Here is a 23,996-nt window from a genome sequence, read left to right as displayed (position 1 = left end):
GGATTTATACCTAGTGTTTGTCCCTTCACAGAGGCAAACATGCAAAAAGCCACTGTAATAACCCTTCAAAATCAGATAATATTCTGACAGCTCAGTTTCACTAACAAAAGAGTCCTGGGCAGAAGCCAGGAGGCCCAGGTGCGCTGTGTCACGCCAGTATTTAATGTAGTCTAATATCAGAGAGATGCTAGTGAGAGAAAATACTCAGAATAAAGTACAGATAATGGCATGGACAGCCACTCATTGCAAAATTACTTGTGCTCATCATGCTGTGAGCTTTGTATTAAATTCTTCTGTCAAGTGGTAGGAATCATAGGGAGAAGTACCTCAGAAAACCTTCCTTGCAACCTTGGATAAGGATCTATAATATTAGGCTTTCATATGATAATGGCAAACGATGCCCTTTTTGAAAAATTGCTGACTGGTAATGAAAGTCCTAATCAGATTTTGTTGCAGAGGACCAGGAGGTGGGGGAACTATGCTTGTAACATAGTTCCTTCCTCCACCCCTTTAGCAAATTTAGCAAACTTGACAAGAGCAGTGAGTCTGAGAGAATTTATCTTACATGAATTTCCAACAAAGCCCGTGGGGTTGTCTTATAAAATGAGAAGGTGGTGGTTTAATAAATGCTGGGCCACCTGAGGCACTTTCATTAAAGGCTTTCTCTAGACAAAATCACACTGTTTGCATTTTCGTCCTGTGCTCCCTCGAGAATGTGAACGTTACCTCTTCAGTGAGAGTGGATACTGTTATGTGAAGGCATGAAGAAAGATGATTTATCTTTTGGTGCCCCAAATAACTGTTTGTAACACCACTATTGTTAGAATTAAGATTCAAATACATTTATTGTCTTCTATTTGAATGCAAAAATTGTAAAATAAAAAAATGAGGACACTCTGGAGGATTTATCACTAAATCTGACAAAGGTTAAACCTATGACATTACTTCAACTACCAACTTCAACTATAGTGATGTCCATTTGTTTGAAACTATAAAATAACTTTCAGAAACATTAAGGATCTACAAATGGTTTTGTTTTTTAAATAACAAGCTTCTTAGAAAACTGCAAGGAAATGCTAGACAAAATATGTAAGTAGACTGCTTCTATAAGTAATATGAAGCTGATTGTTAATAAATTTTTAATGTAATTTCTAATGTCAGCGAACGCATTTTCTAGCCCTAGAGAGGCAGGGTGAATAGGCGAGATTCATCCGTGTCAATGGACTCACCATCTGTGTAGGCTTCTCTGCGCAGATGTCCTGGCTGGTGTTTTGGTTTCTTGGCTGGTCTGGTTTTCTGCATTATAGCAGCACTCATGTTGCTGTCTGTAGACACAGGACTTGTGGGCCTAGGGCACTGAGACGCATGAAAATGTCGACGGCCTAAGGAGAAAAAAAAAAAAAATCCAAGCCAAACTCATCAGTGAATTTTAATTACAACAGGAACAACAAAAAGAAAACATTAAAACTATAAACAGCCCTAATTTTTCTGAAAAGCAACAAAAAAAGCTTAAACAAACTCTTCTAGCAAATAATAGGCTTGCTGTCACTCTGCTATTTACTGGAGAAAATACCCTAAAAGCATTTTCTGCTTATTTCATTTGTTTTAAACCACAGTGCTGTTATTCTATAAAGTTCATGATACATATTTGTTAAAGGAAAGTATTCCAATTATTTTTGCAATTAGCTTCACTAAAACGTTATACTTAAACTAAAAATAGCAATTAAATTTTTGCATAATATAGCCAATGTTTGTTGCTTTTTCAAAAGAAGAGCTAAAGTTCTTAAGAAATTCATGATCTAAGAAAAATGAACAGTACTAATGGCATTCGTATTTTAATTACACATATATTTATAGTATGCTTTGAAGACAGACTCGTGTGTTCTCTGCAGGTGGTCTGAAATTGATCTAGCTCACATATTCAGGTCTGCCAAAAATTACTTACATCCCTTTTCTATCTCTAAATACTTGCAAGTTCTGGATACTCAAGGTGATCCCTCCAAGACTTCTTTTTTTTTTTGGTGGTAGAAGACGTAGATGTTTGGTTTTGGAGAAACAATAATCCCAGGTACCAGTGGGAATTGAATTTACTAATTAGACATGGCGTATTTCAAAACTCCCACATTCTCTGGTGTCTTAAATAGATGCTGTATTACAACAGCTACAACATATTTAATCCATCATGACCATGGAGATCTATTGGTCCTATATTTGACTTTCACTGTTTTGGTTTCTAGAAATTCCAGTCACCAATCCAGAACTTTCTATCGTACCACAAGTAACTTCAAATGGACCTAGACAACATGTCTTTTGGCTATAAACAGAAGCTACATATAGTGAAATCAACACATTTAAAGATGATAACTGAAGCATATTAAATGATAGACATTAATGCAGCCAAGTGAGAAGTAATGTGATTGGATATTCATTCACATTAACTTCAAGTCACATGACAAGCACCAACACTCCCTGAAAAGAACACAGCAATAAGCAGAGGCCAATGCATGTTTCGTACATTAAAATTATGAGTGCAAGGAAAACCAGAAGTGCCACTAAATTACAATACAATAAAATATTAAATCAAATTCTGTCTAGCTGTGATGGAGACTATTACAATTAAAGTTACATATCCCTGAAAACAGAGAATTAGGGCTGAGACTGAAGCCATTATTCATTCTACTGTGTAAGGCCATCCACTGCTCACAGACCCTGAGCTATAAGGTCATTTACAGATGAATTTTCCATGCTATTTCCATGTTTTGTCCATTTAATAAACTGAGATATTTTCTCATGTATTCTCAAAGCAGTGGTTTGAGATGCTTAATTTCACCATTTTTTTACAGAAGATTAAAAAATAAGGAGGAAATAAAAGCTATATGTAAAGTTAGATGTTATTTATTAAGAAAGATAATTAGGTTTGCATAGTTTATTACATTCAGCAGCTACTAGAGGAATAAAAAACAATATTTGATTGAATGACATAAAATATAGGCCTGGCCAAAATAAATATATATTCTACAATAATAAGTTGAGAGATATTTTTCCTGTAACACATTCTTGATAAATAAAATATAGAGATGACTTTACAACGTGATTTACATTTTCTCTGAATCTATTCTACCCTGATAAAAAATAACGGCCAATCCAATATCTGAAAAGACCATGGAAAACTACCAATGTGGTAGTTATTAAACTAAGAAAAATAAAATGGTAAAACACCAGTAACCGATTTGTTGTGATGGTCTTTTCCTTCTCCGAAATGTCTCTCTTTCTTGCTGATCATTTTTAATCTATTATTTAGATTTTCTTGGCTATCAAAAATACAAACACACAAAAATATGTATGGGAATGTATATATGAATTCTACAGAAATGAAAATCATGTGATAAAAACGTCTTACATTTAAATTCCTTTCTTTCTTGAACTATTTACTTTCTAAACAGGATTGGGAAGAGAAGGAGATAATTAAAAATAAATTGTAACATAAAGATGAATAAATGGTAATTACAAATGGGTTACTAGCAATGAAAGGAAAAATATGAAAAGCACTTGGATTAGTTTGCTGTCCCAATTATTATATTTAAAATGTTTACTGTAAGTATGGAACGTTTATGCTTGAAAATGTATGCACATTACATATACCTTCATATCTTCCCAATTAATTTAAGAGGACATGAAGAGAACGGAGATTAAGGATAAAAAGCCCATTTTCCAAAGGTCAAAGTGTTCCACTTGGATATTTATCTATTTCCCCTACCGAATTTTTATTTAAGTAAGAGAACTCTCCCAATAAATTGGATTTTGGTGACGTTCTACACAAAAAAATTAGGGTATACATTAAAAAAAAAACAAACTTCATTTAATTCACTGTATAAAGAAATTATATCAATTTGTGTAATATATATATATTCGCTATGGCTATCCTAAAAATGAGGTGGCTTCCTATCACTCATATTATGTAAGATTTATTAAACAAAAAATTAAACAGAAGATAATTTATAAAGCCTTGTCAAGGAAAAGGGAATAATCCAACTAAGTCATATTCTTGGACTGTCATTTCCTTAGGAAACTAAAAAAGAAACCAGACTGCACGAATAGTTGGTTTTCAAATAGGACATAAGATCCCAGGAGAGAATCAGCAACACACATACATGCACTGAGTTTTCTTTCCCAGCTTGGTGAAAAGCGTTAGGACTCACCAGCAGCGTCCTGCACCTGCCGCCGGGCCACCTTCAGACCCGCATACTCTGCCGCTGCTGCAACTGCCTGGGCAAAGTCAGCGTCGGTGAAAAAGGAGCCGTCCGAAGAACTAACACTGGAGCGCCCACTGGAAATGTTGTCCTCCTCGGAGGCCGAGCCCCAGCCATTGATCATGGACCCCGTGACAGAGCTCTCCAGGTCCCCCACGCTGGAGGCAGGTGTCTGCTCAAGCCCACGTAACAAAAGCCTTCTGGTCTGCATCTTGGCTACTTCCATGTCGGCTTCGTCTTCTTCCTCTTCCGGTGCATCCGTATCCATATCTGAGACCAGGGGTCCTGAAATGTAGCCATAGGTGTGTGGAGGGGAAATCGGCCGTGGGGGTGGAGGAGGACTCACAGGCTGCCGTCTGTGTGAAGGTGAAGAAATAGGTCTGGCTCAGCTTGGTATTTAAGACACAAAAGGGCAAATTACCCAAGAAATTCACAAGTATGCGGATTTGATCTTTCCTTCCTTTGAGCTCATATGTTCAGAAAAACAATGGAAAATCACGGGATATTTAAGTTTGATTTTATATTGAGTTGCTCTTCACAACCAGGGGCTCCACTGGGTTACATTCTGATTCAAGTTTGATAGAAATATAGTCAGTTGGCCGGGCGCGGTGGCTCAAGCCTGTAATCCCAGCACTTTGGGAGGCCGAGACGGGCGGATCACGAGGTCAGGAGATCGAGACCATCCTGGCTAACACCGTGAAACCCCGTCTCTATTAAAAAAAAATACAAAAAACTAGCCGGGCGAGGTGGCGGGCGCCTGTAGTCCCAGCTACTCCGGAGGCTGAGGCAGGAGAATGGCCTAAACCCGGGAGGCGGAGCTTGCAGTGAGCTGAGATCCGGCCACTGCACTCCAGCCCGGGCTACAGAGCAAGACTCCGTCTCAAAAAAAAAAAAAAAAAAAAAAAAAAAAAAAAAAAAAAAAAAAAAAAAAAAAAGAAATATAGTCAGTTATCACTAAGCCTTCTTATGTTTTATCATTTGGATTACGTTTAGTTAAAAAAGGAAAAGTAATACTTGTTTTGAAAACATACATATATGTATCTGTCCTAAAGCATTTCAAACATTACCCATAGTTTATCATTACTGAAGACAACTGACGTTCATCCTGAAACAGTGTGCTCCAGAAACATCTGTTTCTTTCCTTTTTTTTCTTTTTTATCACCTCTCCTACTTTTTCAAGCGAATGAAGTCATTCATCTTCATTATAAGGAGTAAAATTTCATAAGATTTAAAGAAGTACACATTCGGATATGACATAATTTCCTTTAGATTTCATTCTATTTAAAAAAAGCTACGGGAGCCAAGAGTAATTTTTCTCTGATTTATTCGCTATGAGTTTCATTAAAGATTATTAACTATTTTTAACCCTATTGCATTTATTGTTATCCTATCTTTTTAAAAAAATATTTAAAGGTATTTTTTCTTAAGTCCTGGAATTAGTTTAAGAACCAGAGTTGAGGACAAAATGAAGTACTCTCCCACAATATAGGTAAACAGTTACCAATTAATTGGTTTCAACCAACTCTGCAGACATGAAGAATAACAACAGCTAAAAGCCATCCTTCCACTAACACATTAGTGCTATGATCCACAGGGAATAGATGACTGAGAAGGTACAGAGCATTTTGACTTTAGTGGAAAGCAAGATTCATGGAAAGAAGTCATCCCCCTGGGAGAAGAATGCTGAGAGAAAAACTCTTAAATTAAAAGAGTGCCTTCACAAAAGGAAGACACGGTGATTTCTAGTTGGAGGATTGCTTGGTCAGTGACTTGCTCAACAGTCCTAACACTCTCTAAGCAAGGTTAAAGAGATGGCATAATGGAGGACTTTCAGATGGAAAGGTCATTAAAACAGCTCATCAAATTTTACACTCCTGAGAAGGAAAGAGGATAGATTCTACAGAAGCTGCCAAACTGAGCACCAGTGCTGGAGAGCAGCTGAGATTGGGGTCTAGGGTCAGCTGGTGACCGCCACAGCTTGGGAGGCTGGGAGAGATACAGCATGAATGCCATCAACTGGTAGTTTACCTGAAGATATGGATAAATCACTGAAGAACTGCAAATGCCTAGAGATGGTGCCCAGGATTGAGGCCTTCATCAGTGGGGTAAGTGCATGTCAGCACCTCTCCTTTAGCACCCTTAAGATACGCATAGAGTAAGATGAGATAAGAAGAGTCTTCAGGGCTAACCAAGGAGAAGACCAGATCCTCATCTACATCTAGTTTGCCCTTTCCTCATTCCATCTTCCCGTCTTAGCCCTAGGAATTTGCACCTGGCAGAGGCAGGCGGAGGGAGGTATTTAAAAGCACACACGCTCACTTTCTCCATGCCACCACAGCCACAGAAAGGGACATTTGGCAAAGGATGTCTGGGAATGCACAATTGAGGTTTTAAAATTAACAGAACTGACTGGGCATGGTGTCTCATGCCTGTAATCCCAGCACTTTGAGAGGCCGAGGTGGGTGGATCATCTGAGGTCAGGAGTTTGAGATCAGCCTGGCCAACATGGTGAAACCCCGTCTCCACTAAAAATATAAAAATTAGTCGGGCATGGTGGTGATGCATGCCTGTAATCCCAGCTACTCGGGAGGCTGAGGCAGGAGAATCACTTGAACCCGGAGGCAGAGGTTGCAGTGAGCCAAGATCACGCCATTGCACTCTAGCCTGAGTGACAGAGTGAGACTCTGTCTCAAAAAACAAGAACATTAATTACATTAAATTAAATTAACAGAACTAGATTTTAACAGCAAGCAAACAAAACAAAGCCCTATAGGATCTGGTCAAGATCTAAATAAAGTTAAAACCATGTAGGACCTGCTCCAAGATCTCTACCATAGAGAGGGAAAAATAACTTTGATATGGCACAGTTTTTAGGGTGGCATGGGAATTTTTTGAAGAAAAATGTTTTCTGCTTTCTATCCCAATGAATTGAGACACTTTGACAAATCTGTTCAATACAAATGGAAAACATTAAAAATAAATGATTATTGAAAATACTGCAATTAACTCATTTAATGAGCACTTACTTTGTAGCTAAGCATATTTTACAAGATTTACTCATTTAATTCCGTAACTTTTTGAGTTACTTTTCTTTTCTTTTTTTTTTTTTTTTTTTTTTGAGACGAAGTCTTGCTCTGTCGCCCCGGCTGGAGTGCAGTGGCCAGATCTCAGCTCACTGCAAGCTCCGCCTCCCGGGTTTACGCCATTCTCCTGCTTCAGCCTCCCGAGTAGCTGGGACTACAGGCGCCCGCCACCTCGCCCAGCTAGTTTTTTGTATTTTTTAGTAGAGACGGGGTTTCACCGTGTTAGCCAGGATGGTCTCGATCTCCTGACCTCGTGATCCGCCCGTCTCGGCCTCCCAAAGTGCTGGGATTACAGGCTTGAGCCACCGCGCCCAGCCCTTGAGTTACTTTTCAAATGATCATTTTACAGGGTAGGATATTGAAATTCAGAGGGATTAAGGGTCTTACCAAAGTTGCCACAGATCACATGTATCAAATGTAGAATTTAAAATAAAATTTTATTTCCAAGGGCATGACCTTCCACATACATATATAAGTGTAAATGTATTATATATATGTGTGTGTGTATACACATAAGCTAGGAGAGATATGTGCCATATACAGATGTATTAAAAAACCAAGAAATAAAAGCTAATATATTACATTGAAAAAGTATGCATATACACACACATATGTGTAATTATATATTATTATGTGTATGTATCTGTTATATGTACACACAGCATTCTTTAATATAATGCATTGTTTTTCATTTCTGGGTGGTTTTTAAAGTGTCTGTGTGTGGCACTAGGAGAAATATGAAAAATGTGCCAAAGCTGAAGTTATTTAAGAGATTAAAATGGATAATTGTTTCAATATGGAGTGTTATACACATAGGAGGAAAACCATTGTTTAATTTGGAATGCAATAAAATACCACACTTAAAAGTTAATTTACAGTCTTTGTCAGCATACAAACCCAAAATACCACAAGAAACTTCTTCCTTTTTAAAGACATGTAAGACTTTTTAGCACAAAGGGGACTATTTTGACCATCAATAAAGAAAGATGCAGAATGGCCGACTTCACTATGAAAGGATGCCAGCATTGTTGTGTTTGGATAATTCACATTCTGTAGAGCAAAAACATCTTCATGTAAAACAAGGGCTGGCTTTTAACTACAACCACCCCTTACAAATGTTGAAGAAAGACAGAAAAATTTATTTAAACCATCTGTAAATAAGGCAAGCCCAGGGAATGTGTGATAAACATGTACAGTTGAAATATGTAATACATTCTATTGGAAAACAAAAAGCCATTTCAAAATGCTGCACTCAAGTGGGACTTGTCGCAAATGAACCTCAACCCTCTAGATTTCTCCCCGAGGGGTTTCAATGTCTTCTGAAATAATGTATAAGTATATGACTGTGTATCGTAACACTCTAGTCTCCTGCAAGAATGATGCCTTCATAAACATGTTCAAGAGAAAAGCGGAATGATGTCATTAATTTATCAAAGTAGGTGTTTATACCATTCACCACACAGCATTTACCAGGCAAAAGACAAAGGAGAAAAATGCATACCTTTGAGATTTTGTTTTAACACTGGTGTAGCTTCAATTTCTTGTACAGTAACTATTACCTCAATTTATCTGTATTAATAAAACAAGTAAATCTATTCCATACATGAACATAATTTTCACTTTTCTAGAGGCTTTTACTATACTGCGATAAAGTTAAGTATATCAATTACTTTTTAAAACAATATATGTGAATAAGTTTAATTATATGATTTTCCAAGCAATTGTTTGAAAAAAAGAGAAGACAAATTCCTATTATGTTGATCACCTAGTTTACCCAGTTTTAGACAAAAATGGAATACCCTAGAAGTTCACTATAATGCCAAAGTTGAAATATTCATGATAATGCAGGTCTTTAATGTTTCTATAATTAGACTTGCAGAGTTACAACGGTTTAAGTTCAGTAATTTTATTAATGTATCACACGATCTGCACCCCTAATCAATAAATATAAATGTAATCAATGTATTTATTCTTTAAACCTTTACTGTGCGCCTACCATGCTAAAGACTGCTAGAATTATACCAAAAAGATCACAGGCAAACAGAGCTTAGGTAACATGCTTTATGCTTTATGACAGGTAAGGATTCAATTTTAAGGTAAACATACTTAATGTAAGCTATGTATCTGGCCATGGCAGACTGTATTCTGCAAAATGTCCATAGCAATATCTCCCCTTCCAAATGCTACTCTGAAATGAGAACTTGCCACTCTCCAACCAAGAGAGGTAGATGAGTTCAACACTCTTGAATCTGGATGGACTCTGTGATTGCTTTAATACAATGTGGCAGAAGCAAGGCTATGCACCAGTTCTAAATGTAGTTGTTAACTGGCCTGGCAACTTCCCCTTCCTGTCTTTTTGGATGCCAGCTGCCAAGAAAGGGGTGCCATTACCCTGAGACCCCATGTTATGAGAAGTCCATACTATATGGTGAGATCTGGAGGATAAGACTCCACGTGGAAAGAGACAGAGGTCAAGGAGCACTGAGACATCAGACATATGAGTGAAGAAACTAACTTGGAAGTAGATCTTCCACCCCCAGCCAAGCAGCCAAGGCCATATGGATTGGAGATGAATTGTCCAGCTGAATCCTTTCAGAATTCCTGAGTCATGGGATTGTGAATAAAATGATTAGATTACTTTAGGTCACTACATTTTGGAGTGGTTTGTTAGACAGCAATAGAAACAGGAACTTGAGCACTATGTTAGGAATTCAGCTACATGAAACAGATATCCATGTCTAAAGGGACTTTAGTCTAGTGGAGGAGACAAATAATTAAATATGCAATGACAGAGGATATACAGAGTGTTGTGGGAACACATAAATATGGCTCCTATCCCAAAGTTGGGACATCAGGGAAAGATTTACTGAGGAGGATCTGCCATTTAATCTTGGATCTAAAGGATACATAGGTGTTCGCTCCAAAAGGAGAGGAGAAAATGATGTTCCAGGAAGATGGGAGAGCATGTCCAAAGATATTGAGGTGAGTGAGAATTGTGCTTATTCCGGGAACTAGAAGAAACTTAGAGTGAAGACATCACAGATATTGTGCGGGGAGCGGCAATGGGTAAGGACGGTAGGGCACACAGGGGTCAGATCACAAAGGGCTTTGATTGCTACATTAAGGAACCTTGCCTTTATCTTAAGAAAAATGGGAAGCCATTGAGAGATCTTAAGCAATGGAGAGACTTGCTCAGTGTTGCAATTTAGGAAAATGCCTCTGCATAGTCTGCAGCAAGGAATTAGACTGAAGGAGGGGCACGGCTGAAGCAACAAGACCACTTAGCAGAACATTACTGTAATGCAGGTGAGAGAAAATGGCTGTCGTAACTCGGAAAGTGCATTTATGGCTGGAGCCATGTGTATCACTCAGAATGATATTTAGGCAGTAAAAATCTACAGGAACAAGTAGTTGGATATATGGGTCTGAAGCTCCAGAAAGAGATTTGTAGAGAAATAGCTATCTATATCTATGAGTGTACCATTAGGGAAATGGCAGGATGATAAGAATCAGAAGTCATCTACTGATGGGGCAGGCATTAGAATAGATCAAGGGATCAAGAGGAGACTTCATTCAAATACTTAAGATGGAAATCACAACATTGTATATAATATCAAAAAGGCATATACAATTAAAATGGCCAATATTAAGAAACTGGTTAAATAGAGTTACATACTTTACACAAGTGTCTAAACAAAAAGCTAACAACATGCAAAAACGCTGTTCAGTGAAAAGAGTAGTTTATGAAATAATATTGGCATATCATAAATCCAAGCAATGTGAGTACAAGTACAGATGAAAGATTGAAAGGATCTTCACTGAGGTCTTCACAGTGATTTTCTGATTACATAGATCACTGGCACTTTTATATTTTCATTTTGTTTATATGTATTTTCAAAAATTTCTAGAGTAAACATATAGAATATATATTAATCATAAAAAAGCACTTAAAGCACTTTTAAAAATGGGCTTTCACTTACTTTTTATTAGTGCCCAGTGTTATTTCCAGCAATGACCCTGGAAATAAAATCCATAATACCCTTACAGATTGAAAATCATACCTTTGAGAAAGGCTGAAAATAGTCAAATGATTATAAGTGCAGATAGTTCATGTATTATCCAATTACATATATCTGCCTCAAGTTCTACAAGCATCCATTAGCCTAAAACGATAGACAGTAGGTCAACTCCAATTCTTCCATAGTATCCGATTCCATTCATCAAATACTTTACCGAAGAAAGCTCTGCAGAACTCAATGACATGAATGAGTTCTGCCTTCAAAGAACTTTTAATGTAAAAGGGAAAACAGAGATACAAACAGCAAATACTAATGCAACATGAAAACTGGTTAGTGTGGTAACAGGGATGGGAATAGACTCTTATGAAGAGTACAGAAAAGAGGGGTTGACTTTTGCCAGGCAGACAGAGGACGTGTCATTTGCACAGGGCTTTGAAAGATGAGGGGTGCTTACCAGGCAATCAGGAAAGAGGATGTAGCAGATCTGGATGTTGATGAGTTTCAGGCAAATTTAGGAACTTTAAAACAGACTAATTAGAAAAAAAGTGTATGTAATGAAATTGGGGGGAAAGTAAATAAAAGGAAAAGGATTGTGAAAACCTTTAAATATTGGGTTAAACACTATACTTGACTCTGAATGGGGGAACATTACCAGATTTCTTGTGTGCAAATAAAATATTGTGAGAATGAATAGAAAAACAGAGAGACGAAAAGTGGAGATCGGTTTAAGGATAAGGCAGATTTCAGGGATGGAGGGCCTGCCCTAGCAAATGTAGGAATGGAAACTAAAGAGCAAAATCAAGGGCCATTTTGGATTGAAGTGACTTCATGAATAACCTCATTTGTAGAATGCTAGGAAAAAACTAAATAGTAGGATAACTAAGCTGATTTCAAAATGACAAAGGTACCGTTTATGCTTTTTGCCTATTCCCTCAGTCATTTTATTTTAAAACATTGGTCAAATAAATAATGGTTGAAAATTCTAAACAAGACAGCCATCAACGTAAAAGAAAAGACAAGTTTGCAGAGTCAAGCGCAAAGACAAAGAATTTGGATTTGGACACAGCGTGAAGTTCAAGTGGAAATATTGTGGCATTCAGGAAAAGGAATTAGGCTGGGTAAAGAAATTTGACAACCACCAGAATGTAAGAGCTGAATCAAGCTATGGGATGATAGCGTAAAGGTGAGGGCTGTAGGGCGCTAATATTTTTGAATACTTACCCTGCTTCAGATGCTTTACACACATTATCCATTGATTCTTACAGCAATTTATAAAATGGCCATCCTGGCAGAAAGCATAGGTATGATAACTGAGAGGCCTTCAGATTTGACTATTAGGAGGTTACTTTCAATGGACCAATCGAAGCAAAATACTCTAAGCCAGAACGCAGTGGGCTGAGGTGCGAATGCGAGTCCGGAAGGCAGAAGGAGTTAAACAAAATGAAGCGGGGGCGGAGCATGGAGCCAGAAGGGAGGCCAAGGAAGATGAAGGCATGGAGGGAGTTGAGTTAACCATGAAGAGAAGGAGAATTGAATGAAGAGGAAGAGGCTGGACATTCCAGACAGATGAAGGAAAACTGATTTCTGTTTCTGTGGAAAGGAGGACATAAGGAATACAAAAGAAGAGCTAGCCAGAAAGAAAATATTGGGTACCCTGAGAATAGAGACAGGAACGGTGAGGGAAACAGGTAACACAAGGCAACAAAATAAAAGAATTCTTAGATATTTCAGAGCTAAATGGTCTCTTTTAGTCTCTCATTGGCTAAGAGTAGCACAGATGGTCTGTGACTTTAATATGGGAAAGAGGTGCCTTATTTGCTCTCAATTTTCATATCATTTCAAGGGTTAATAATATTCCTTTAAAATGTCTGACAATCCAACTTCCTCACTGCCAGATAGAAGAAAGCTTCACTACTTTCTTGTTTTCACAGTGTATGTAATTTGAATCTGGTAATAATCTCTTAACAACGGAAGAGCTGATAAACATTGCCAAATTCTGTTTTAATCTGCAGAGCAAAATTCAAGCCACAAAAATCAGAGTTTCTTACTCATTTGAGAATATCAAAGGAGCCTCTTCTGAGGCAAATAATATACTTAATTTCAAATGATATTAGGAATACAGAAAATAATATATATATATAATGTGTCAAGGGCAAAAAAACAGTATAAATACAATCATCAACAATGAGAGAAAAGCTAAAATGATGCAGTAACAGCTTTTATGTGGTAGAAATGTCAAGTGAAGCTATTGTATATCACAAACATGTATAGGTTGGGGATGCTCAATACATAGGTTTAAAAGAGTTTAAGCACACACACACACATGCACACACACACACACGCGCACACACACACGCACACACACACATACAATAATCTGACTAAAAAGCTCCAAACTCATATCTAAACCAAAATAAAGGTATCTGAGGTCAACACAAAAAGAATATGCCAAACTCATTCTTCTGTGACACTACAGTTATGAGGGAACACATTATTATGTAAACTTAATTTTAAAAGAAAGAGAAAATCTATTTTCTGCTGACCAAAGAAGTGACTTACCGATGCTAAAGGAAAACTAAAGTACAAAAACACTCACTGTCAATAGCGTGTTACAGAATTAGCAAACCATATTCATGATCTCCATGTGGTGATGAATGCAATTTTTATAAGTGGGTATTAATACATATTATTTTATGGTTGCAAGTTCACTAGGATCAATTAATCTAATGCAATGGTCAACAATATGACTTGATATGTTAATCACCTAGGTTTACCGTGGGATGATACTGCAAGGAAAGGCTTCTGAGACAAGGAAATTACTTCATGGGATGGCATTCAATAACTTCCGCTGAGGAGTAGAAATTATCTGATTTGTCAGCAAAGAAGGCTAGTGACAACGTACCTTCTGTCGGGTGGGTGCTGCATGTGGCCAGTCTCCTCTGGACAGTCCTGTAACATGGGCTGCAGTTCTTCCTGTGGGGAGGGAGTCAGGGTGGCAGTGGACTGATGGCTATAGGACACGGCAGCTGGAGAAGACGCTGCTCCCCGAACAGGCGGAGTGGGGCCTCGTTCATCTTCCTCTTCTTCTAATTCATCTTGTTGCAAATACATCCTTGCTGGTGGCACGGGACACGGCATTTCTTGGTCATAGCTAAAATAAATGATAAGGATGTGTAGACTTACTGCAGGTTATTCAAATCAACTATTTGGATAGTAATGAAATGTCACCTTTAAATTGTTTTTCAATTTTCATACTAAGGAGCTATTGTTGAAAAAGATTTTACCTCACAAGGTTTGTGAATTACTGCATAAACTATTTTTCTCTAAGAGATTGTAATTTACATTAGCATATTATAGGGTCTTAGAAGTCATACAATAAAAAAATCCACTTAACATGGCTTAATTTAGTACAACCCCAATGTATTTGGCATATTTTGTCCCTCCAATATGTTCTCTAGAAGACTCAAAGATGGTATTACAGAGGACCTGAAGACGAGTTGCTACATTTAGAGAAAAATTACCCTTGTTTTCTTTTTTTGAGATAGATTTTCGCTCTTGTTGCCCAGGCTGGAGTGCAATGGTGCAATCTTGGCTCAAAGCAACCTCTGCCTCCCAGGTTCAAATAATTCTTTTGGCTCAGCCTCCAGAGTAGCTGGGATTATAGCTGTGCATCACCACACCCAGTTAATTTTTGTATTTTTAATAGAGACGGGGTTTCTCCATGTTGGCCAGGCTGGTCTCGAACTCCTGACTTCAAGTGATCCACCTGCCTCAGCCTCCCAAAGTGCTGGGATTACAGGCATGAGCCACTGTGCCCAGCCAAGAAAAATTACTCTTAAAAATCCTTTCAGAGAAAGATATACTGGAGGTCAACCTATTTAGTCCAATACTACCCATTTTTTTTTCTCTCAAATTATAGTAGATCACTATTTCTTCAGTTGAACACAAAATGAAGTTGTTGGCTTGCATTTAGGATGGTGAGCGAAAAATACACATTCAACAATAAAATGCCCCGTACTCCTCTGCTGGAGCTGAGTGGGAAGCACGATGGATCTGGGGAACAATCATGCCTTTCTCTTTTCTCTTATCCCAGGGCGTATGTTTATTGATTATAAGGGCAATGATGTACAACACTATATAAACTGGTTCTGTTACCCATTTCTCTTGTTCATTCTCTACCATCCACCTTGTTTACCTGAATTCCAGGAAGTTGATGCTCAAATAATGTTTCTTTGCATCTTTCTTTACTTTCCTAATCTCACTGTCTCCCTTTTTGCCTCTTTCTTTTGCTTCCTTTATTAGCAAATAGCTGAGCAACTTGCCTACTCATCCAGACTAGAAATGTTTTAGTCATCTTTGACTTCTTTCTTCTCCCTCAAACCACTCCCCAATTCATTTCTATTCTATCAATAAAAACTCTCTACAGTCTATTCTCTTACTTTTATTTCTTGTACGTGCTACTGCAACAATCTTTTAATTGGTCTCCTAGCCTCCAGTCACTCCATTACTTCCAAAATTACATTAATATGCATCATATGCAGGTTATTCACGTGCTCCTCAAAATAAGAAATGACTCTCTAATTGTTTAAAGAATAAAATAAATGACTAAGCAAGACACTGGAGTATCTGTATAATCTGGCTTACATCTGCTGTCCCAGCATCCTCTCATTCCCAGCATGTGTTTCATGTTAGTTTTCCAGGAGTCCACATCTGTGTGGTCCCATGTCCATAAAACCCCTTTTTCTTAACTGAGAACCTTCTCATTTGTCCAGATCAAGAACAAATGTAGCCAGTCACGAAACCTTCATTCTTCTCCATTAGAACCAGTCTTTCTCCTTGGGGCACAGTTGCAGCTCCAATATAGCTTTTTTCTTTTTTCTTCTTTTTTTTCACCTATATTTACTTATTTCATTTTAGTCCTCTTATTTTTGTGAACCAAAGCAGCAATGAATGTTGTTAAAACAGCTTGGGAAATGCATTTTTAAAAATGCATTCAGGTCAAGTGGAATTGCTCATGCCTGCCTGCAATCCCAGCACTTTGGGAGGCTGGGGTGGGGACGATTGCTTGAGATCAGGAGTTCGACAGTCTGGGCAACACAGTGAGATACCATCTCTACAAAAAAATAAAAATAAAATTAGCTGGGCACTGTGGCACAAGCCTGTAGTCCCAGCTACTTGAGAGGCTGAGATGGGAGGATCACTTGAGCTCTGGGGTAAGTCCCTGTTTCTAAAAACAAAACAAAACCAACCAAACCAAACCAAACCAACCAAACCAAACCAAATATACAGTTTTGTTTTCATTACTTGCAGATTCTGTATCTGCAAATTCACTGACTCGGTGTAATTTATTTGTAAACCCCCAAATCGGTATCTATGGCATTTTCATGGTCATTCCCACAGACTCACAAAGAGGCCAAAAATTTGAGTGCCTGATGTGCGTGTTCCCAGCTGAGGTAAAACAAGGATACACTTTGCTTTCTTGTGTCAGTTCTCACACAGTAAACAAGCGTCCTTTCCGTGGTTTACTTACCGCCATGTTTGTCAAAATGTTTTAAGCTTTATATTAGTGATTTCCCTCTTAAAACGGCCCTCAAAAGAAGTGCTTAATGAAGCGCTCTTAGTGAGTCTAAGCCTTAGAAGGCTGTAATGTGCCTTAAAAAAAAATCTATGAAATAAGCTTTGCTGAGGAATGACTTACTGGGTTCCATGTTAATAAATGAACAATATATATTAAATAAGCATCTTTAAAAAATACATAAAACAAGGTTATGTATTGGTCAGCTGACAAATATGTTGTGGTTAGAGGTTAGAAGGAACCTAGCCCTGTATTTCCCCTAGGACCAATGGTTCAACATTTGTTAACTCACTGTTCACAAGAATTTAAAAATGTATAAATATTGTGGATAATGAGAGCTCCCTGTAAATATTTTTATATAAGAATTTTACTTAAAAATGCGTTTTATAAAAAGATTATTAGAAAATTGAAACACAGAGACTTTGTTTCTGGGCACATTAATACACTTTTCTGTGTGTGCAGAATGAAGGAATGATATCTTTACAGCAGTCACCAAAAAGACCGTATTTTCAGGTATATTTTATGATGTATTCGCTAATTCTCCACCTTAAAGGAGTTTTCCTCCTTTGGTTTAAAGCAGCAGCTGTTTTGTTTTGTCTGGTGGTACCATGTCCAGTTCTACAGATTCTGGAGTGAGAAAGAGGTACACTAACTTCGTAATTGCTGTCACGTGGACTACTATACTTGTTAAGTCTTTGGGAGAAACAATTCAGCAAAGTTCACATTTCTACAAAGAGTTCTCAGCATAAGGTGATAATATCTAAGAACAAATAGCCTTCAGGATACCATCGTTGTGGTATCAATCCACACGACTGTCTTACAAAAATTTCAAGACATGTCACAGAAGTTGTAATATTCAAAAATCACAAAATCATATATCCATATGTTAAATTATGTATACACACACAGGATATACACATGAGCTAATATGTATTCATTTTTCTATTCTATTCTAGGCTCCAAAAGAATCTTTTGAAGCACAAATTCCTTTTTTGGAAGCAGCAAGGAGAATTTTTACTTCCTGCTGACCAGCACTGTTTTATTTAAAGGCAACTGTTTGTGGACCTTAGGAATCTGTCTTCTCTTGACCACCTAGTTTAATAATTGCTTAAAATGGGCGGAAACAATCATATGACACTGTTTACATCTGTTTGGACACTCCTCTTACCTTTCATCTACAGAAATGTTGTACTCTTCGCTATTGCTGTGTGGAGGAGGATGTGCTGGGGGAGGAGGAAGCAGGTCTGCCCAGTTCATGCCACCCTGTTTTGGTACCTTGGGTGTTCTTGCCCCTTTCTTGTGCCCCTGACTCCCTAGAAAGGAAATAAAATACAAGCCATTGATCTCTGGCCTTTAAATGTTTTCTATTCGTCACAAATTAATCATTTTTTGTAAATATGATTTTATAATTCATTTATGTATACAGAGATAAACACGCTTTTTCATTAATTTTAAACAGAACTTTGTACCAGAGAAAATGCAAGGTACTGCAATGAATAACTGCAAAATAAATAGCAAAAAAGCAATAAAACCATGAATGAATGTTTCAAGTCATATCATTAATAGTGATCTTCTTACAGCAATTAATTGCATTATGGATTATCATCTCAAACAAATGAGCTGTAGACATATTTTCTGGAGTGCCTTTCTATTATTTAATTGCTGGAACCTAAAATACAATATGATACAGATACGATCTATTAGAGTTCCACTGTTGCATTAAATCACTGAATATATATAATTTGTACTTGTCCATTGAAATGTTTTAGGCACAATGAAATTACTAGTTTCCTTCAGAAAGGCAAGTACAGATGAAATAATAGCTGGAATGACTGATTGAACTAATGACAAAAGAAGCAGAAAAATGATTTTTAAAAGGGACAGAAGTGTTTTCAGCCACTGTTTCTATACAATGATGGCTTATGGTAAAATGATGTTGCTTGAACATTCTTAGTAGTTTGACATAGCCCAATTATTCAAGTGTTCCAGTGTTCTCATTTTAGATTCAGCATTATTTTTTTTTAAACACAGGAGGCTATATATTTGAAAGCATTTATTTTAACGAAAATTTTAGATCAACAAGTATTTTGGGATAAAATATCCCCCTTTCCAATATGTTACATTTTAGATTCATATGTGAATTACAGACGATGAGTCTACAATTATTTTTCTCATAATGTCCCTTTATATCAGTGAATTATCTTGGTCTTATTTTTTTAACCCTATCCAATCCTTCTCCAAGTCACGTAATACATGAGTCAGGTCTGACCATATTCAATGAACCTTGATATTTTTGTCACTTGGGAATTTTCAGTCAAATGGCAGTGTCTGTTAAGCCAGATGTTCTTGTACTAGTATGTTACTGCAGCAAGCGTGCGCTAGGGACAGGCTGTTATTAATAAACTACGATTATCAGTACTACGTGTATGTGTCTCTGTTCTCTCACCCACCACTCAGGTGTCCAGCACTGGGATGACTGTGCGTGTGTTCTAGACTAGACATTAACCCGCGCCTTCCGCTGGATTTCCTGATATACATCTCCTGTAGCAACTCCACCAGTCCTGGCACAGATGTCTCCTATACCCTATTTACTTGCTTTTTACCATCTTTACATCTTTTTACCATATATTCACAGAATATCAAATAGTAGAACATCCAGACCTAGGTATCTAAGCTGAGGGATACCGAAGGTCAATTAAACATTCACAACTAGAATCATTGTTTATTTTCCCATTAAGATACGGTTTTCTCTGAGTGACTAAAAATTCAAAGATGAAATGGCATAAGATAATCAAATATCAAAATATTTCATATGATTTTCTTAAAAGTAGATCCTTGAAATATTTCTCTTAATTCAGGATTGACTTAGTTTCAAAAAAGAAGTCATTTAATAAGATGTCAATCGTTAAAACAAACAACGTATAATAGAATCAGAGTAAATCTAAAAGGTAAAGGGCCATTTCTAAGTTCCCTTAAATCCAACAGAAACACAGGCTAGAAAATGCCAAACCAGCGTGTTAGTTAAGGGAAAACTGTAAAACGCAAATGCCATATTCATTACAGAAGAGGGGTGGAGACTCTTGGCTAAAAGCCCCTAAGCACAACTTGAATCCAGTTGCTGGGAAGTGGCATTTCTACGCTCTCCTGGAGAAACATTGCTAGAGTCAAGATCAATCGGTCTTGTTCTCATTGTGGTGTGACGTGCCACATGTTAGTTCTAATAACGAGCTGCCTTTAATTAGAAAAACAGGACTTAAGCACCCAGCAAGCTCCCATCTGCAGCCTCTATCAGGAGAACAGCTGGTAAACAGCTGCAACAGCATGAAGACCACAGGGAAGAAGCCTCAGTGGGGCTTGGGGAGGCACTTACAGACTGAGGTTGGGAGGTTGCTTTACGAGGCTTCAGAGCAAGAACTGAGGGATCGTAGAGAGATGATAAACTGAGACAGGTTCCTCTTGGACCTGAATCTCGTGTTATTGTCTCTTACGCTTTTGATTCTGCTCGGGCGTCCTCAAACATTATGTGCTTTTACAGGCTGTTTCAAATGGCAACATATTTAGCAGGTTAACTCTATGTGCAACATTTTAGTTACATTTTGGCCAAGGGGGAAAAAGAAGTCCCCACTGCCTTTAAAGATTAGGCAGACATGTTTCTTCTGGCTTTGCTAAAGCTCATTAACAAGAAAGAAAATAGGACACTCAGTCTTTGTTGCCAAATAGAACATAAAATGATTTAGTGAGTGGAAAGTCCCTCAAATTGCAGAGACAAGACCATGCCTGAGACTCAAATTACATAGTGATTTAGACATGTCACCTACATATGTCAGTCCATTAGCACTCAATTTGTAATCTTGGAAAGTACCAGCTTTTTAAAGGAGAGGTTCTTTGGTTCACCTTACTTACCAGATGTACTACTGCCCCGGTCTGAGCTGTTGTAGGAGCCTCCTGTGTTCTGGTCGTATGATTGGTTGTATGGGATAGTTGGAGGAATTGTGTCATTTGCTCGATAATCTAGACATGTCAGATGAAAAAAAAATTATTTTCGCTTTGTGAGCAATTTCACATCTCTGCTTTATCTATATTTCTGGTAACTAAAGAAACAAATTGGACCATTTATTTGCCTTTTTTCTCTTTTATTGTTGTATTCAGATTGTCAGGATATAAAAAGGCTAACACTCCAAATATATATAAACTATACATAACTTTAATAATACAATATGATTTTAATAAGAAATCACAAAAATATGTCTGCAAATCATAAAAAATAAATCACAGTAACATAAAAATAAAACTGAAACTTGTCAGCAAGGTTATATCTAATAAAAAATATATATCCATAATAATAAAAAAACCAAATATCTTAATTTGCCCCAGAAATGCTTCTGCTTACTTAGGCAAAGGTGAAAATCCAAATGATAAGCTCGCCACTGGAATGTAGTCAGTAATAATCTGTCATCTAGTTGCACTCCAGGTTCTTTATTATAGTCTGACATACCAAATCTGCTTACAAGCAGTATAAACAATAAATCAGAGTTCTGAAATATTTGTATGGAGGCTCTCAGGGATTTCTGAAGTCCACAGTAAAACCATACACTATGAAGGAATAACGTGACAATAGTTTGAATCACCACTGCAAATTCCATGATTACAGAAAGTGTCCCATGCATCTTCGTCAGTCTTTGTCATGAACTTATGCAAAAGTCTCAATCAAGATTTATTAAATTGGGTTATTCTACCAATCAAGTACTTTCTTAAACTTGAGAAAAGGCTAGCTGACTTCATTCTCAAGTTAAAACATAATATTAACTTAACTGAAATTTTTAAGTTACCTTTTTGTTATCTTCAACTGTGATAAATTGTATTTTCGAAGAAAATGTTACCAACTCAACCCTAAAGAAAGTAAGTCTATATCTCCAATTATCTACCAGAAAATGTATTCTTTACCTGGACTAGAGGGGTTGCACTGCCCCCATCTATTCACATTAGAGCAATCCTGTCCTGGTTTTCCTAGAGGTATAACTTTGCAAATCATGTTATTAAAGCAGTAGCCTAAAGGACTACAAAGAAATCAAACACCTACCTTTTCCAACTCATGCACATTACAATACAGAAACATTTCCTTCAGGCCACAGAATGCCATTCTGCGACTTCAAGTTAATACTAAACTCAATTTATTTTAGGTTCTATACGGACAGACTTCAATCAGGTCAACCAAGGAAATTTAGGTTCTAAAATTATACATTGTAGCAGTCTTAATAACCACATGAGGTGGGAGACACACAACAAATGGAACCACTTCTCTAGTTCAAGTTTAATTTAATTATTTTATATCAGGTTGATATAAAAATGCCACTGGTTTATATGACCACATAGAAGCAATTATCTTCCATCCTCTAGTGGAAAGAATGGGATAGTCTATTTATTGAAAATGTGAGGTATTGTGACAGTTGTACATCTGCCTCATGAATAAAAGATTGTCCGTCCCAATCCCTCACCTGCTATTAAATTTAAATTAATCTCAAAACCATTTGAAAATACTTATATATCATTATAAAATAAAATTTCCAAGGTTATTGTTGTGCTAATTAACTCTTTGACACTGGAAATTTTGAAACCAAAGAAATAAAATCTCAGCGACAGAAGAAAAGATTTTACTTGCTAGTCGCAGACAAGTTTCGACATCTAGTCGAGGTGCTGAGAGTGTCATACAGAGACAGATGGGAATGCGTGCAAGCCTCTTCACCTTTGTTCAGCTTGTTTTGCTCCATGATGTTGTACTGAACTGGTGCCACTTCTTGTTTCTGCTGTCCCAGTGGTTTCCAGTGCTTCTCGCCAGAGTCCCCGCTGCCGTTGTTCATGTTGTTGCTGAGGTTTGACTGGATGAGCTGAGTGGTGGCGTAAGGAGTAGGCTGCCCTGATGGATTGACAAAACGCCCATCCTTCAGATTTGGGCTATTGAAGGTTTTCATCTCATTGATTTTGTTACTAAGGTCCACATCACCATAAACAGTTGACTCAGGGAGCATCAGATTTGTTTGTTTGTTATCCAGTTGGTTGTTATAATTTGCTATACAATCAGCTATGTGCAATGGAGAGGAAAAGGAAAAAATCATTCTGCATGGTTATTCCTTTTAAATTTCTTTCTACGTAGCTTTGTGAGTCATAAGAAAATCGTTACGTAAAGTATAAGTGGGCTTAAATAAGATGAAAAAAAAGGGCCAAATATCCACATGTGCTTTCCAAAGAAAATTAATAATTGAAAAAATAAAAGAGGGTACACAGAATTTGCAGAGACTAAATAAATTTGAATTTCTGATAGTGCTGAAGTAAACAACCAATTTAAAATAATTTTCATTTAATAGCTTCATTAATAAGAATTCAACTAAAATAATATATACATGTATATCTTTAGGTGCCAACTTTTTATTTCCTAGTCTTTGCTTACTGAATTATTTGAAGCTACTGGTTAGCTGCTGAAGCAACAGACAAAGCATATAAATTGAAAATCCAAAGGGAAAAAACTACTCATAGATCAAAGGACTTGAGATTTTGAGACATATATATATATATTTTTGTTGTTCTTGTTGTTTTGTTTTGTTTTTGAGACGGGAGTCTCGCTCTGTGGCCCAGGCTGGAGTGGGCGGCGCCATCTTGGCTCCCTGCAAGCTCTGCCCCCCGGGTTCCCGCCATTCTCCTGCCTCAGCCTCCCGAGGAGCTGGGACCACAGGCGCCGCCACCTCGCCCGGCTAGTTTTTTGTATTTTTAGTAGAGACGGGGTTTCACCGTGTTAGCCAGGATGGTCTCCATCTCCTGACCTCGTAATCTGCCCGCCTTGGCCTCCCAAAGTGCTGGGATTACAGGCGTGAGCCACCGTGCCCGGCCGCGATTTTGATATTTTATAAAATATTTACATTTAAAAGATACGAGGAACGGGGGTAAAATGATAGTAAATACTACTAAGGAGAATTCTATTCTATTAGTACTTGTCGTAGTCATGTTGGATAATCATTATCCGGAAAACATGCTATATAATCATTTTCTCATGGTTTCATAATGACACCCAAGAAAT

General features: G+C 37.4%; 1 protein-coding gene across 4 annotated transcripts in view; it reads right to left on the bottom strand.

The window, feature by feature from the left end:
• Positions 1–23,996, bottom strand: part of ROBO1 (roundabout guidance receptor 1) — a 414,221-nt gene that overhangs the window by 16,816 nt on the left and 373,409 nt on the right. For 2 of the 4 annotated variants that reach the window (XM_015129100.3, XM_077994320.1), the window contains 6 exons: positions 22,671–23,006; positions 20,831–20,938; positions 18,096–18,240; positions 14,255–14,503; positions 4,200–4,606; positions 1,230–1,382 (listed from right to left, as the gene is read on the bottom strand). In XM_015129100.3, coding sequence (XP_014984586.1) covers positions 1,230–1,382; positions 4,200–4,606; positions 14,255–14,503; positions 18,096–18,240; positions 20,831–20,938; positions 22,671–23,006 — 1,398 coding nt within the window. The remainder of the gene's footprint in view (positions 1–1,229; positions 1,383–4,199; positions 4,607–14,254; positions 14,504–18,095; positions 18,241–20,830; positions 20,939–22,670; positions 23,007–23,996) is intronic. The other 2 variants (XM_077994321.1, XM_077994323.1) reach the window with 1 other exon arrangement.

The sequence above is a fragment of the Macaca mulatta genome, chromosome 2, assembly GCF_049350105.2.
Source record: "Macaca mulatta isolate MMU2019108-1 chromosome 2, T2T-MMU8v2.0, whole genome shotgun sequence".
Taxonomy (NCBI): domain Eukaryota; kingdom Metazoa; phylum Chordata; class Mammalia; order Primates; family Cercopithecidae; genus Macaca; species Macaca mulatta.
This window is presented reverse-complemented; position numbering and strand designations above follow the sequence as displayed.